The following is a 17093-nucleotide window of genomic DNA, read 5'->3' on the forward strand; positions in this document are numbered from 1 at the left end:
TCGGAAATCGCTGTCTCACAACTATAACCTGTCCTAAATCCTGATTGCTTAGCAGGAATAATATTATTTTTTTCCAAAAAATTGCTCATTTGCTTTTCCATAATTTTTTCGATTATTTTCGAGAACGTGGGTAGGATAGATATACATCGCAGGTGATTAAATTCAGTTGGATTCTTTATTTTAGATAAAGGAATAATTTTTGCTCTTTTCCAAGATGCGGGAAAGTAAAACTCAATGATACAGCTATTAACAATATGCGTAATAAAAGGCACGATAAAGGGGCAACAAAGTTGAATTAGAGTTATATTAAGATCATCCTGTCCAAAGGCTTTTGATTTTACACTCAAGATAATATCGGCAACTTCTTGTTTGGTTTAAAAAAAAGTATGGATTTTACAATAAAAACATGTGTTTTCTTGTTAAAAAACTGACAACGAATAGCAATTCAGGGAGTCCCTAAATATTCAGCACCCAGGGCCCGAAGTTAGGTTAAACCGGAACTGAGCCTCAGCTCCTCTGCCGGAAGTAATAATTTCTTTTGAATACTTACGTGCCGTGAATACGCTTACGCATCTACAGCACTGATCTATTAGCTCCGGCGCAAACTGATCTTAAGCGAGACACAACCTGCACCGGCGAACTGCGTGGACAGTTTTGTGAAGCACGCTTATAAGCGAGAGACCGCAAATTAAACCCATCCTACGATCAGTGCATGCGTTCGCAGGTCTCGCTTGGGAACGTTTGTCATCGGCGTACAGTTTTCCTGGGTCGTGGGACGCGTGACTCACTGCCAGTTGTTTATTTTTACGTGTTTGTGTTTGCGAGATGGACGTATCTAAAATGAATACGGATGGTACCTAAGCACAACAATTTATTGTGATAAATAAAAATATTAGCATAGTCAAAACCCCGAGTGAAACTGCTTTGTCTTTGTCATTAAATTCTGATAACTTTTGGTAGACTAAATAAGCGGCGATACGAAATTAATAATCAAAGTTATGCCTTTACAATAACACATTATTAGAAAAATAAGTATAAATATAATTATAATAGTAATTGAAATTAAGATGACTGACAGCGGCAGCGACACTTATTTATCAGAGGATGGTAAAAGGAAAGGAAATGAATTTGACGGAATCTTTAGTAAGAGCAGAAAAGTATATCGATCTCCCGATACAAAGAATGCTGGAGGTAGAGAGAATGAAATTACGGAACTGATGAAAACGTTAATAACTGATAATAAAAAGAAAGATAAGGAACTAGAGGATATAAAAAACATGGTAGGTGAGTTGGTAGCAGAAATGAAAGAACTCAGAAAAGAGAATAGCGAGTACAAAGAAAAGATTAAACAAATAATTCAAGAAAATGAAAATTTAAAAAAGGAAATGATGAGTATGAAACAAAAAATGGATAAATTAGAGCTAACTTTAGAAATCTGCCAAAAAGAAAGAAAGAAAAATAATTTAATAATGAAGGGTTTGCCAATAAGTACGTCTGATATGGAACAGCTTAAGAATGAAATAGGAAACTTTTTAAATAAAGAGCTACGAATAATGGCAGAGTTAAATAAGGTACAAAAGATCAACGACAATATGTGCATTATTGAGTTTAGTAAGTTTGAAGACAAACTAAGAGTACTAAAAGCAAAAAGTAATCTTAGAAGTTATAGACAACACCGCGTATACATTGAATGCGATTTAACACTTAAAGAGATTGATATGCAGAAAAATCTTAGACATATAGCAGCAAAAGAAAAGGCAAATGGCAAAAGAATAAAAATGGGTTATGGTTTTATCGTTATTGAAGACACCAAATGGAGATGGAACCATAGTACGAATAATATAGAAATAGTCAGAGATAATGTAGCAGCAACTGGTTTAAAAAACTATTAGTTAATGCAAATTCGAGGATGGATATGGATACGAACATGGCACAGATTATGGACATGAGAGAATATAACAAAATCGATGCGAGTCTTGACAAAAATATGCAAAAACTAAACCGTAAAAATACAGACAATGAAAGAACTATGAATGCAAAAAATGAAAAACAAAATAAGTATTGGAAAATTGGGTTGTGGAATATACAAAGTCTAAATGGTAAAGAAGAGGAACTTATTGATGAGTTTGAAAACACAAAAATGGATTTTTTAGCATTAACTGAAACAAAGAGAAAAGGTAGTGGATGTATTAAAATGAGAAATGAGCACTACATGATTTTTGGAGGTGTTAATGAGTCAGAACGTGCGAGGGCAGGAGTTGCCCTAATGGTTCACAGAAATGAGCACAAAAATATCACTAGATGGAAAAATATTTCGGAAAGACTCCTTAGAATAGATATGAGTAAAAACGAGAAGACAACAATTATTGTTGGGTATGGACCATCGGAAAATGAAGCCAAGGAACTCAAAGATAGCTTCTGGGAACAATTGCAGGACGAAATGGACCAAATAAATCATAAGGTCATAATAGTAGGCGATTTTAATGGGCGAGTGGGGTCAAGCAATGAATATGACTACCCTATAGGACCATATGGAGAAATGGTCAGGAATAATAATGGACAAAGAGTCATCGAGTTTTGCATCATGAATGATATGCAAGTTAGTAACACATTTTTTCAACACAAGGGGATTCATAAAGACACACGAGTGATGGATTCGCGGAACGAAAAATCCGTTATTGACCTAGTATTAGTACAGAACAGATACAAAAATGAAATAGCGGACGTGCGTGTTAAAAGAGGCTATGAGATCAGCTCGGATCATTTTCTCGTTGAAACTAAAGTAAAGACAAGGAGAGAACAGGCATTTAATATTAAAAATGAAGAAAATCGCTACGAACAACCAAGTATTAAAGTATACAAACTTCAGTCTGAAAATATTAGGAAAGAATACTGTCGTAAATTAAATGAAGAAATACGAAAAACAAATTGGAAAAATGAGGAGGATATAGAAATATTATGGAACATTTTTAAGGAGCTGGTGTACGCAACTGGGAGTAAAGTATGTGGGGTAACGAAAGGAAGATATCTGAAAGGTACAGCTTGGTGGAATAATGACATAAAATTGGAAGTTTCGAAGAAGAAAAAATTGTGGAAAAAGTATATAAGCAATAAAAGTGAAAGTAATTATCAAGAATATAAGGAACAGAGAATACTGGTTAAAAATAAAATTAAAGAAGCTAAGAATCGACAATGGGAAGAATTTGGAAATAAAATGGAAAGTGATAGTAAGGGGAATGCGAAGTTGCTTTATAGGACTTTAAAAAATCTAAGACAAAAAAAATCAAACGGATTAACAGGTTTAGAGGACAAAGATGGTAACATATTATTAAAAAATGAAGAGATTACCGAAATATGGCGAGAACATTTTATGGAGTTATTAATGGGAGACAACAACGAAATAGAGAATGACAGGGAGGAGTACAATTTAAAGGAACAACAAGATGATGATGACATAACATACGAAGAATACAGGGAAGCAATTTTAAAATTAAAAAATGGCAAGGCTGCAGGACACGATAATATTAAGGCTGAGCTAATTAAATATATGGAAGGAGAAGGATTACAATTACTATGGAAGATCATAAGGAGCTGTTGGCGTACCGGATGCATACCTAGAGATTGGACGCTTGCAACTATTCTACCATTACACAAAAAAGGCGATAAACATAAGTGTTCTAACTATAGGGGAATATCATTGTTGGTAGTTGCTAGTAAAATCTACGAAATAATACTAGAGAAAAAGCTGCGAGAAAAGATCGAGGCCACACTGAATGACAGCCAATGCGAGGCCACAGCGAGGTACAACCGATCTCATATTCACGGTGAGACAGTTATCAGAAAAATCCCTAGAGCATAACAGTAAGTTGTATCTCTGTTTTGTGGACTTGGAAAAAGCATTTGATCGGGCGCCACGTAACAAGATCTGGGAAATATTAAACCGTAGAAATGTGAAACCGAAGTTAATCCAAGCAATAAAGAGTATATATAAATGTACACGTAATAATGTAAGAACGAACAATTGCTCATCTCTTGAATTCTACACAAGGACAGGTGTAAGACAAGGTGGTGTTCTGAGTCCTTTGTTATTTATCACTCTAATGGACGAAATTGCAAAAGAATGCAGGGGTAAGGTAAAAAGAACTAGGGTTGGGGTGTATAAACTTCAACAAGTTTGCGTGTCAGAGTTGATATATGCCGATGACCTGGTTATTGTGGCAAAATCAGAAAAAGACTTGCAAGTAAATGTGAATGTTTGGAATAAAGCCTTTAAGAAATTTGGGATGAGAATAAATATTGAAAAAACAGAAGCTTTAGTAATATCGAAAACACAAGAAAATATAATTGTTAAGTTGAATAATGAGACCATTACACAAGTTGAGGACTTCAAGTATCTAGGATCAACAATGAATGGGCAAGGAAATATAGAACCAGAAATAAACAGCAGGGTAATGAGTGCAACAAAATTATACTATGCACTAAATAAAAGTTTTATTAGGAAGAAAGAAGTAAGCCTGAAAACAAAAATGAAAGTATTTCAAACCGTATACGAGCCGGTGCTACTCTACGGTAGTGAAACGTGGACAGTGAACGACAACATCCGTAGTAAAATCCAAGCATGCGAAATGCGATATTTACGTGCGGTATCCGGGGTGACCAGACGTGATCGTATAAGAAATGAAGACATACGTGAAAGGTGCGGTGTTGGAAGGACCTTAGACAGACTTGAAACGAAACAGTTATCGTGGTTCGGACATATGGCGAGAATGAGTGAAGGTAGAACTGTAAAGAGGGTATGGAAAGCGGCATCTGACAACAAACGAAGAAGAGGCAGGCCAGCAAGAACGTGGAATGCAAATATTGGAAAGGCTTGCGGAAAAAGAAATATTGGGTGGAGAGAAGCAGAAAGACTAGCTACCGACCGAAAGGCATGGAGACGTCTCATTTCTCCACTTACCTCGACACCGTAAGGTACAAGAGGACGGCTTAAGTAAGTAAGTAAGTAGAAAAATAAGGTGAAAAATGATTCATGTTACTTAAAACCGTGATCGATAAAAATATCGTATTACCCTCAAATTCAACTTGTCGGCATATTACATTTTTGTTTATGCTTAAAAAATTAAAAAGGAAATAGGCAGGTAGTGTTATTTTTTATGATCGATCAGTAGCGGAGGGATTATTAAATAATTCTGAGATTATTATAAATATGTAGGTATTATGTTCAGAAATAAAATACTCAGTGTCACTCAGTACAAGATATCTTTTTATGTACCCGCTTATGATCAAATTCGATGTTTTCGAAAGTCATACCGCTACGACTACTACTAGGGACATGTAAGATGTTTTTAAAACGTTACGAGTTACGAGTTAAAGTACGGAAATACCGATTTGCCTACTCAATTCAGTACAAGGATCAGATACATCAGTATTTTGTAATCAGTATTTGTACTCAGTACCACAGAAAACCGGTATCAAAAGTAACCGTTACACGTCCGCACTGATTTTGCCCGTCTCCAACGGTTGGGTCGGGTTGCTCGTCCCGCCGGCGCAGTTTGTGTCTAGCTTAGGTTCAATTTGCGCCGGGCTTAAGGCGCCCGGCGCAAAATGTCCAAATATAGTCATATTTGGACGCGCGTACGCATTACCGGAGCTGAAAGGGTAAAACATCGGCTAAAGACTGATTACCCAATAATAAGTTCTTACCTTTATCATATATATACATTGGAACGTGAACAGCACTATAATTTGTATTTACAGCAATATTATAAAAATGAGTATCATTATTGAATGTCATCGGTCTGTACAGATCTTTATTTTTTTTCAATATTTTGTATGACGATTTAAAAGTTTCATTTCCAATGGGAGAATATTTTGAGCTGTAGTAGGTAAACGTATCATTAGGCACAAATGATTCAGCTACTTTTTCTGCAGTTTCTTGAATGAACTAAAACAAAAACAAACTGTTACAATATCATCTATACTAAATTTACATTCAAGATGCAGTAGAAATAAACAAACCAAGACACGTTAAATGCTATTAAGAGCACTCCCGAATCATAATTTACAATGTAGAAATTTTGGAAATCATGATTTGGGATTTACAATGTACATACATTGTAAATTATGATTCGGGAGTGCTCTTAATAGCATTTAACGTGTCTTGGTATGTTTATTTCTTCTGCATCTTGAATGTAAATTAAGTATACAAGTGTAAATTTGTCAAGAGGCAGAAGTAAAGTTAAATAACCAATAGAGAAGAAAAAATGGAGAGCAAGGCTAATCGAAATCTTCATACCCCAAAAGAGTAGAATGAAGATTGGATTATGTATGAGAGTACGTTTGTAACACTTTTGACACTTCAAAAAATGCATCGGTCTCAGAACACAAGACACATGCAATCGTTGAACCAATCATTGTACGAGCAGAAGTAGAGAAGACTCATAACCAACTAAGAAACAAAAAAACAGGGATCACTAAACCATGTACAGCATTCGGCATTTACAGATCCATCTCCCTTATTCCTCATGCAAGCAAAATCCTGCATAATCAATGAACGGCAAAAGAACTTTTTATTTCCAAAGATACCCGAAGAACAATGCGGATTCGCACCAGGAAAAGGAACGCGTAAGCAGATATTGAACACCAAGCAGATAATAGAAAAAGCTAGGGAACACAATGTACCAATTCTGCTCTGTTTCGTAGATTACACAAAGGCTTTCAATTCAGTAAAATGGGAACTCCTCTGAAGTCTAATGGGAAATATGGCAGTACCTAACCACTTAGTTAACCTAATAGGCAATATATATGATAGAAACTCAACCAAAGTTAAAGTACACGGAATATATTCAAATGAGTTCATAACAAAGAAGGGAATTAGACAGACAGTGGCGGCTGGTCAGAGGAGGCAAGGGAGGCTTAGCCTCCCCATAAATTTTTTACACATGCTACACTGTTTTGTTTACTTTGCTATTTTGCTTCGCGTTAGAGATATCAGAAAAACTTATTTGAACAAGTTGTTCCAAATAATGTTCTAACTCCACATACCAAATTTCATCACAAAATTCGCACTTTTAGTTTTTTTATTATTTGTAGTCAGGATTATAAAATTGGACCGGAGGCTGCTGGCCAGAAAGTCTCACTTGCTAATGCTCCGCGCAGCTCAGCAGCGGTTAAGGAGACCCGGTCTCCTTAGCGCTGCATTATCGCTTAACGGACACGCTGCCCGGAGATTTAGCAAGGGAGGCTAATCGGCCAGCAGCCTCCGCTCCAATTTTAGGATCCTGACTACATCATCATCATCACTCTCTTTGAATAATCCCTATGCGGGGCTGGCTTTCCTAATTGCATTTCTCCACACAATTATATCTTGGGTCATATCAATATTAATCCCCTTTACCAACACGTCCTGCCTAATCGTCTCCACCCACGTCTTCTTTGGTCTTCCTCTCCTACTCCTTCCAGGAATCTGCACGTCAGATATTCTTCGTATTGGGTGATTAACGTCTCGACGTTGAACATGACCAAACCATCTTAACCCATGTATGCTCTCTCATTTTGGCATCAATTGGTGCCACACCTAGACTTCCCCTAATATACTCATTTCTAAGTTTATCCTTCTTTGTCACTCCACTCATCCATCTAAGCATTCTCATTTCCGCCACATGCATTCGTTGTTCCTCTTTCTTTTTCACTGCCCACCATTCAGTTCCGTACATCATAGCCGGCCTTATGGCTGTTTTATAGAATTTTCCCTTCAACTTCATTGGAATTTTCCTGTCACACAGCACACCACTCGCTTCCTTCCACTTCATCCATCCAGCCCTAATTCTACTGCATGCATCTCCATCTATTTCTCCATTACTCTATAATACTGACCCCAGATACTTAAAACTATTGCTTTTTACAATCAATTCACCATCCAAAGATCCATTTTATTTGTAGTAACTCCATCTTTAAATGAACATTGCAAATACTCTGTCTTTGTCCTACTAAGTTTTAAACCTTTTTCCTCCAGAGCTTGTCTCCACTGTTCCAGTTTTTGTTCTAAGTCTCTTTCACTATTTCCTACTAACACGACATCATCAGCATACATTAAGCACCATGGAATGTTACCCTGTAGTTTCGCTGTTATCTGGTCCAAAACTAATGAGAATAAATACGGACTAAGCACCGAGCCTTGGTGCAATCCTACTTTCACATGAAATTTATCAGTCTCTCTCACACCTGTCCTAACACTAGTCGTTACTCCCTCATACATATCCCTTACAATCTTTACATATTCACCAGGGACTCCTTTCTTATTGAGTGCCCACCACAGAATCTCTCGAGGAACTCTATCATATGCTTTCTCAAGGTCAATGAATACCATATGAGCGTTTGTTTCTTTACTCCTGTATTTTTCCATCAACTGCAGGAGTAAAAAATTTTTAGGATCCTGACTACAAATAATGAAAAAAACTAAAAGTGCGAATTTTGTGATGAAATTTGTTTTCCGATATCTGTAATGCAAAGCAAAATATCGGTCATTTACCGTGTTTTTGGATTCGCAGTAGGCCGCTTTTAGAATTAAAAAACTTCAGTTGAGTATCTTAAAAAATGTGAACCTTCAAAATGTGGACTGCAAAACTTCAAATCTGTATTTATTTTGATATGCATATCTACTTACAGAGACAGAATTGTTAACAAATAAACGACACAAACTTTGGTAATATACTTTTACAATTAGACTAACTATTTTTAAAATGATATGATATTATGAAATTATGAATAATGATGATATTATAAAATGTAAATAAAAAATGGTCAAAAAAATGAAGCCTTAAATTAAGTTTTCTTGGCGGATTTTGTTTTAGTGCAAATTTGTGCAAAGATATTTTACAGTTAGGTATAGCCTCCCCTATTGTAAAAATCACGAGCCACCACTGTAGACAGGGGTGCATACTATCTTTATAATCAGAAAAGTACTAGACGCATGGGATGGAGGAATCACTATAGGAGGTAGAAAAAATCAGATGACGCAGATGACACACTTATACTAGCAGCCTTCAGATCAACACGGGAAAAACAAAAATAATGATCGTAGACAGGGCACATAATAATCTATCGCACATACACAAAGTGACGAATTTTGAAGTAGTTGATAGATTTGTATACTTGTCCTCCCTGATAGTGAACAATAGCGATAGCTCCTCAAAAACCAAACGTAGAATAGCAATATCTCGAACCGCGACAGCTAAAATAATTAAAATATGGAAAAACAATAACTAGGAATACTAAGCTTGGGTTGATCAATGCCCTTATTTTTCCAATTATTACATACGCAGCTGAATCATGGACTCTCAAAAAAACGATAGAAGTAAGATCGAAGCCTTCGAAATGTGGGTCTACAGAAGAATTCTTCTACGCGTTGTGTGGACAGAACACAGAACCAATCTGTCCAGAGCTTCATATAAAAGATATGCTATTAAAAGGCCATATAGCCTTAAGAACGGAGGCCATGGAAGTATTGGTAGTCGAAAGAAATGCAGTGCGTCCATAAAGTAACGCATAAATTTATTATTTCGTAAACCGGCGACTTTAGGGAAAAATCCCGAAACAGGTCGATTTTTATTATTACTTTCCGATTTTCTGGCATATATATCATACTAGTGACGTCATCCATCTGGGCGTGATGACGTAATCGATGGTTTTTTAAATGAGAATAGGGGTCATATGATAGCTCATTTGAAATGGTATTCAATTATCTATTCCTTAATATAAACATTAACATAATTATTTATACAAGGTGTTCAAAAAAACATTTTTTTAATTAACATAATTGAGACAAAAAGAAGAATGTATGTAATTTATCTAATTCAAAATACGTTTAAATGTTGTCAGAAAACGGGAAAAAAATGTTTATTTGACAAATAAATATTTTTTTTTCGCTTAAATTCAACGTTAAAGCTGCCACCCACCTGCCTCTTGCCAGTTTGAACATTTCGTTTAAGCAAAAATCAATGTTTATTTGTCAAATAAATTTTTTCTGTTTTTGACAGTAGTAAAACGCATTTTTAATTAAATAAATTACATAGATTCTTCTTTTTGTCTCAATTATTTTAATTAAAAAAATGTTTTTTTGAACACCCTGTATAAATAATTATGTTAATGTTTATATTAGGGAATATAGAATTGAATACCCTTTCAAATGAGCTATCACATGACTCCTATTCTCATTTAATAAAATCATCGATTACGTCATCACATCCAGATGGATGACGTCACTGGTATGATATATATACCAAAAAACCGGAAATTAAAAATAAAAATCGACCTGTTTCGGGATTTTTCCTTAAAGTCGCCGGTATACGAAATAATGAATTTATGCGTTACTTTATGGACGCACTGTATACAAGACCAAAGACGAAGAGAAAGATCTACAGATTAAATGAAGACTCTGGTTGGAAAATCCCTAGATGAAGCCGTCCATCTGGCACAGGAACGCAGCCAATGGAGACAGCAGATTAACAATATTTAGAGTGTTACTACGCACTGACAAGAGCTCAAAGAATGAAGAGAAGGAGGTACGTTCCTAAAATTACTTTTTGTTCAAATTTTGTGAAATAAACTACTTTCAAGAAAACAGAAAACAAGACAAGAAGAATTGTTTAAAAAATTACTATCTGCCAGTCAGGTAAATGTGCTTGATTGGCCTCCTTATTCACCAGACCTTAATATAATCAAAAATATGAGATCAAAGCAGCTGTCGTGGAATACAAAATTCAGGATTTACAAGACTATAATAAGATCAACAGCGATATACGGATGTGAGACATGGATACTCAACCAAACAACAAAAGAAACAGTAAGAAGATGGGAAAGAAAAATACTCAGAAAAATATTAGTAGTGAAGAGAACAGAGGAAGGGTATACAGTGTGTCTGCGTAACTTGAAACCATATGGGAAACGTTTTTATTATCAATTTTACGAAAAAAAGTTATTCTTCATAAAGTACTCTGCATGGTCTAAAACCTAAGTTTCAATCATCAGATATAAAATTTTATCAACAGTATACGAGGTATGTAGAGGACTTCCAACAGGCCTTCGACAGCATATACAGACAACAATTATTAAAGGAAATGAAAAAAAATGGAGATACCGGTAAAACTAATAAGACTAACTAGAATGACAATGAAAGACTTAACAGCAAAAGGTAAAACAAATGAGGGAGATACAAACGATATCAAAATAGAACTTGGGGTAAGACAAGGAGACAGTCTGTCAACGACACTGTTTAATATCGCTCTAGAAGGAGTAATTAGGGACACAGGGCTGAAAAAGACAATTATTGAAAGCTCAGCACAGATCATAGGATATGCAGATGACCTTGGACTGGTAGCACGAGATAAAAAAATACTGGAAGAGGCACTTTTAACCCTGGTAAGAGAAGCAAAGACGAGAGGATTAATAATCAATCAGAATAAAACAAAATACCTTATTAGCACAAGAGACAATGTAAACAGAATAACAGAAATAAAGATAGGTGAAAATACATTCCAGAGAGTAGATTGCTTCAAATACCTGGGGGTGATGGTGGACGGCAAAAACGGAAGGAGTATAGAGATAAACGAAAGAAATAAAGCAGGTAACAGAGTATATTGGAAATATCACCGAATACTCAAGGACAAAACTTGAGCAAAAAAACAAAATCAAAAATATATACAGCAGCAATTAGACCAGTGATAGCCTATGGAGCAGAAGTAATGTGCCTTACGAAAAAAGACGAAGAAAAGTTAAGAATAATTGAGAGAAAAATTATGAGAAAATTACATGGCCCAGTAAAGACAGAAACAGGGAAATATAGAAAGCTGATGAACCATGAAATAATAAATATTACTGAAGGAGAAGATATAGTAAAATTCATTAAAGTACACAGGCTCAGATGGTTTGGGCACACACAAAGAAGAGGGGTAGAAGAACTGATCAGGAAGATAATGAACTGGAAACCAGTAAAAAATAGACCAAGAGGAAGAACAAAAATAAAAAGGGAGGATCAACTGCTAGACTCTAGACGATATATCAAAGATAAAAATTGCAAACTGGAGAGAGAAGATTCAGGACCGAAGAGAGTGGAAGAAGATATTTGAGAAGGCAAAAAACACCACAATCTATGAACGACGACCTAAAGGAAACAGCGGACTAATCCACCGCGTGAAATGGATTAAAAGAGCTCATAGTATTTGAGCGACCTATACTCTAACAAGAGTGAACGGTCCATATATATACGAGGTATGTCAAAAAATATGAATTTCGCTGAAGAGGAAAGTACCTTTACATTTCACAATATCGAAAATTGCTATTAAGAAAAGTTGTTTGGAATTAAACATTATGTAATAATATGCAATAATATTCTTCTAATTAAAACAAAGTTTCTTTAATTTTTTTTTTAATTACGGATACCCCACTTTATTTTTATTACAATAACTCAGTTATTATTAATTTTACGAGAAAAAGTTATTTTTTATAAAAAATGTCTACATAGTCTAAAAACTAAGATGCAATTATAAGATATCAAATTTTATCAAATTTATACGGGGTATGTCAAAAAATACGAATTTTGCTCAGGAGTAAAGTAACTTTATTTTTCCGATATTGAAAATTATTATTTTAAAAAGTTGTTCGTAATTTTAAACTCTGTTTCAATATGCCACTACATCCTTCTAATTGAAAAATAAAGTTTCTTTACTCTTGAGCGAAATTTATATTTTTTGACATACCTCGTATAAAATTAATAAAATTTAATATCTTATAATTGAATCTTAGTTGTAAGACTATGCAGACCTTTTTGTAAACAATAACTTTTTTCTCAAAATTAATAATAACGAAGTTATCGTAATAAAAATTAATGTTTCCATTTCCATAGGTTTTCCGTAATTTGAAAAAAAAAGTTCAAAAAACTTTTTTTTCAATTAGAAAAATATTATTGCATATTATAACATATTTTTAATTACAAACAACTTTTTTAATAACAATTTTCGATAGTGTGAAATATAAAGGTACTTTCCTCTTGAGCGAAATTCATATTTTTTGACATACCTCGTATATCTCTCTCTCTCTCTTGTCGTTTCCCCATTACTAAGGATTGTGATTTCTTCCAATATTCTTAACAATGTTTCTCCATATACCTCGTACACTGTTGATAAAATTTGACGTCTGATGATTGAATCATAGGTTTTAGAATATGCAGATCACTTTATGAAGAATAACTTTTTTTCGTAAAATTGATAATAAAAAAGTTTCCCATATGGTTCCAAGTTACGCAGACACACTGTATAAGAAGGACAAATGAGGAAGTTTATATTTACAAAGAACCACAAATAGATAGCGTAATAAAATCTAGACCATTTAATGTCGCTATAGAAGGAGCAATAAGAGCTACAGAAATAAAAGGTACGATTATTACATCGACGTCGCAACTTGTGGCGTATGCTGACGACATAGCATTAATTAGCAGAAACCTAAAAAGTTTAAAGGAAGAATTTATGAAGTTATGCAAAGAAGCATCCAAAAGGGGTTTAGAAATAAATCAAAACAAAACAAAATACCTAATATGCTCAAGAAAAAACCCAGTTAATATGATAAGCTTAAATATTGGTGAATATGAATTTGAAAAGGTAGAACATTTTAAATATCTTGGAGTCTCAGTTAATGGAACTAATGATAGAAGTATCGCAATTAATGAAAGGATCCAGGCAGGAAACAGAACCTACTGGAAATACAGTAACTTCCTCAAAGATAAGAAGCTTACTCAGAATACAAAACTGAAAATTTACAAAGCAGCAATTAGACCAGTAATCACATATGGTGCTGAAGTAATGTGTCTTACACAGAAAGAGGAAGAAATATTGAGGATCCTAGAAAGGAAAATAATTCGGAGGATAGCAGGACCACTAAACTTAGGTAATAATGAACTTAGAAAACTCATGAACCACGAAGTAAGAGAACTTCTGAAAGGAGAAGACATCATCAGATTTATCAATGCACAGAGACTCAGATGGATGGGACATATAGAAAGGAGGAATCCAGAAGCCATTATCAAGAAAATTTCCAAATGGAGACCTGTATCAGGCAGACCACGAGGAAGACCCAAAACTAGATGGGAGAACCAGATAGTGGAGGACCTTAAAAAGATGGGAGTCAGAGAATGGGTAACCAGAAGTAAAAACAGGAACGAATGGAGGAAAATTGTAGAAGATGCCAAGTCACACAACCAATTGTAAAACCAAAATGTTAAGGCGGATTGATTCACCGCGACAAACGAATCGGAAGAGCCCAAAGAGGGCGGCAATCACTCCGCTAGGAGTGTAGATGCCATGATGATGAATAAAATCAAGAAGGCTGCAGTGGCTGGGCCATATAGAAAAAATTAACGATGACAGAGTGGTCAAGAAAATAGCATGGAGAGAGGAAGACCACGAAAGCGATGGAGAGAGGCGGTAGTAGAAGACCTAAAAGAAAAGGGAATAACAGACTGGAAGAAGTTGACAAATAATATGGAAAAGAACATCAAAACTCTGGGTATAAAGGGCCTGTAGAAAAGCTACATATATAGATTACAGTGAAACAGACAAATAAAAACAGCAATGGAAAAAGAGACCTCCTGAAGAAGACACATACAACAAGAAGAAATGACGATTCGGATGTGATAAACGACGAACAGGATATTTATGCTGTATAAAGCCACGAATAGGTAACTAAATTTAAAAATATAACAAAATACTAACATATAAACAAACATATAGAATACAAAACAATACAATTACCTTTATAGCACGTATTTTTCTGTTGATCATAATGGACATATTTGCTTTAATTTCATCCATTAGGCCCATTGGGTCTTTCTTTTGCACTTTGGCATTTAAAAACGTGTATTTCTAAAAGTTAAGATCTGTAAATAATATAAAGAGAACTTTCCATGCAATTTACCTGTTGTATTTCTGAATATCGTGTAATTGCTTGTCCTAGAGTCCATAATTCTTTACCTATTGTGTTAGCCCATTGGTGAACTCTAAAAAAAAAGCATGTAGGTCACATGGAACATCAACAATACAAAAAATACATACTCTTCTCCTTGTAATGATCCTTTTGTGCCATTTAATCCTATGAGCACGTAAACACAAAATATAGAATATAATACAATCTTAAACAACATTTTACTTTCTATTTTTCTTTTTAGTATTGCTACTAAATGTATTTTTGCTGCTTGTAACACATCGGGAAAATTTCTAAGATATTTTTAGAACTACATAAATAAAGTAGAGAAAGTTATCGAAAGGAACGTATTTAAAAAAAGTCAAATACAATACTGGCAATAGATGTAAAACTATACTAAGGAAATTGCATACATTTTCTAGAGCGGAGCTAAAAATACCACTGTATAATTAAGTTGACAGGTTGACTCCCGATTCCCGATAGTTTTATCATAGGAACCCCTATAGCTGGCCGGGTATTTTCAATGAAAATGTTTATAGTTAGAGTAGAGAAGTTTTAAAAATATATTATATGCTGCGTTGCCAATTTTTACAGAGAATATCAGGATCAAAGATATTGGCATTATGCAACACTGCCGAATAGCTTGAAGTTGAATGGATTCATTATGTACCTACCTTCTTCTTAAAGTGCCGTCTCCTCTTCTTCTTCTTCTTTTTGTATAGACATGACTCTGTCTGTTTTTTCAATGTGCCTCTAGTAAGTTGTCGTTCCATCGTTTTCGTGGTCTTCCCACTGATCGTCTTCCTACTGGGAAACCGTCTCTCGCTGTCCTGACTATCCTATTTGTTGTCATTCGGCTTATGTGGTCATTCCATTCTATTCTTCTGTTTCTTACCCAGTTATTAATGTTATACACCTTGCATCTCCGTCGTATATCTGTACTTCTAGCTCTGTCCCATAGAGTCTTACCATCGATTTTTCGAAGGGTTTTTATCTCCGCTGTTTCGAGCAATCTTTTTGTCCTCTCTGTGTCGGGTCGTGTTTCTACCGCGTATGTCATTATTGGTCTGATGACTGTTTTGTAAATTCTACCTTCCATTTCTTTTCCGATATTTTAATTTCTTCATATTGTGTCATTCAGGCAACCTGCGGCTCTGTTTGCTCTATTCACTTTATCTTCCATTTCTGTTTCGAACCTTCCGTAGCTGGATAGTGTGATGCCTAGGTATTTAAACTCCATCACTTGTTCTATTATCTGACTTTCCAGCTCCAATTTATATCTTATTGGATCTGCTGTTATAACCATGCATTTTGTCTCTTGTGAGGAAATTAACATGTTAAATTTTCTGGCGATTATGTTAAATTGGTGCAGCATACGTTGTAAATCATCTTCACTTTGAGAGATTAGTATTGCATCGTCCGCATATCAGATTATTTTAAGTTGTTTTTCTCCCATTTGGTATCCTTTTTTAGTTCTTACTTTTTTTATTATTTCGTCCATGATCAGGTTGAACAATAAAGGACTGAAGGAATCCCCTGTCTTATCCCATTGCCGGCTTCAATTGGGTCAGTTAGTTCATCGTCCACTTTTACTTTTATTGTGTTGTTCTGGTAGATGTTTTCGATCTTTTTAATTATTCATAGAGGTACATACCTCTCTCGAGTATAACAAATGGATAACGTCCTTTAATGTGACCCTGTCAAATGCTTTCTTAAGGTCCACGAAACATAAATATGCCGGTTTGTTGTATTCCAACGATTTTTCTTGAACTTGCCTCATTATAAATATAGCGTCAGTGCATGACCTTCCCGACCTAAAACTTTGTTCTTCTGCTAATGATATAATTTCATTCAATTTGTTTGTTATCACTGCGGTTGTTAATTTTAATGTTCTGTTCAATAAGTTAATTCCTCTTTAATTCTCCGGGTCCGATTTGCCTCCTTTTTTGAAGAGAGGGATTAGGATGCTTGATCTCCATTCTTGTGGTATTCTGTTTTGTTCTATAATTTTTTGTATTAGTTTTAATAGTTGTTTAGTTAGATCTTGTCCTCCGTACTTTAGGAGTTCGTTCGATATTCTGTCCTCTCCTGGAGATTTTCTATTTTTTAATTTTCTTAATGCT

General features: G+C 34.9%; 1 protein-coding gene across 1 annotated transcript in view; it reads right to left on the reverse strand.

Moving 5' to 3' along the window:
• The window catches only part of LOC114333091 (voltage-dependent calcium channel subunit alpha-2/delta-3), a 174388-nt gene extending 158911 nt beyond the window's left edge, over positions 1–15477 (reverse strand). The window contains exons 1-4 of the mRNA XM_028282924.2: positions 15102–15477; positions 14965–15046; positions 14802–14912; positions 5704–5944 (exon numbers count right to left, since the gene is read on the reverse strand). Of these exons, the coding sequence (XP_028138725.2) occupies positions 5704–5944; positions 14802–14912; positions 14965–15046; positions 15102–15190 (523 nt within the window). The 5' untranslated portion in view covers positions 15191–15477. The remainder of the gene's footprint in view (positions 1–5703; positions 5945–14801; positions 14913–14964; positions 15047–15101) is intronic.
• Positions 15478–17093: the final 1616 nt, after the last annotated feature.

This window comes from Diabrotica virgifera, chromosome 10 (genome assembly GCF_917563875.1).
Source record: "Diabrotica virgifera virgifera chromosome 10, PGI_DIABVI_V3a".
NCBI lineage: Eukaryota > Metazoa > Arthropoda > Insecta > Coleoptera > Chrysomelidae > Diabrotica > Diabrotica virgifera.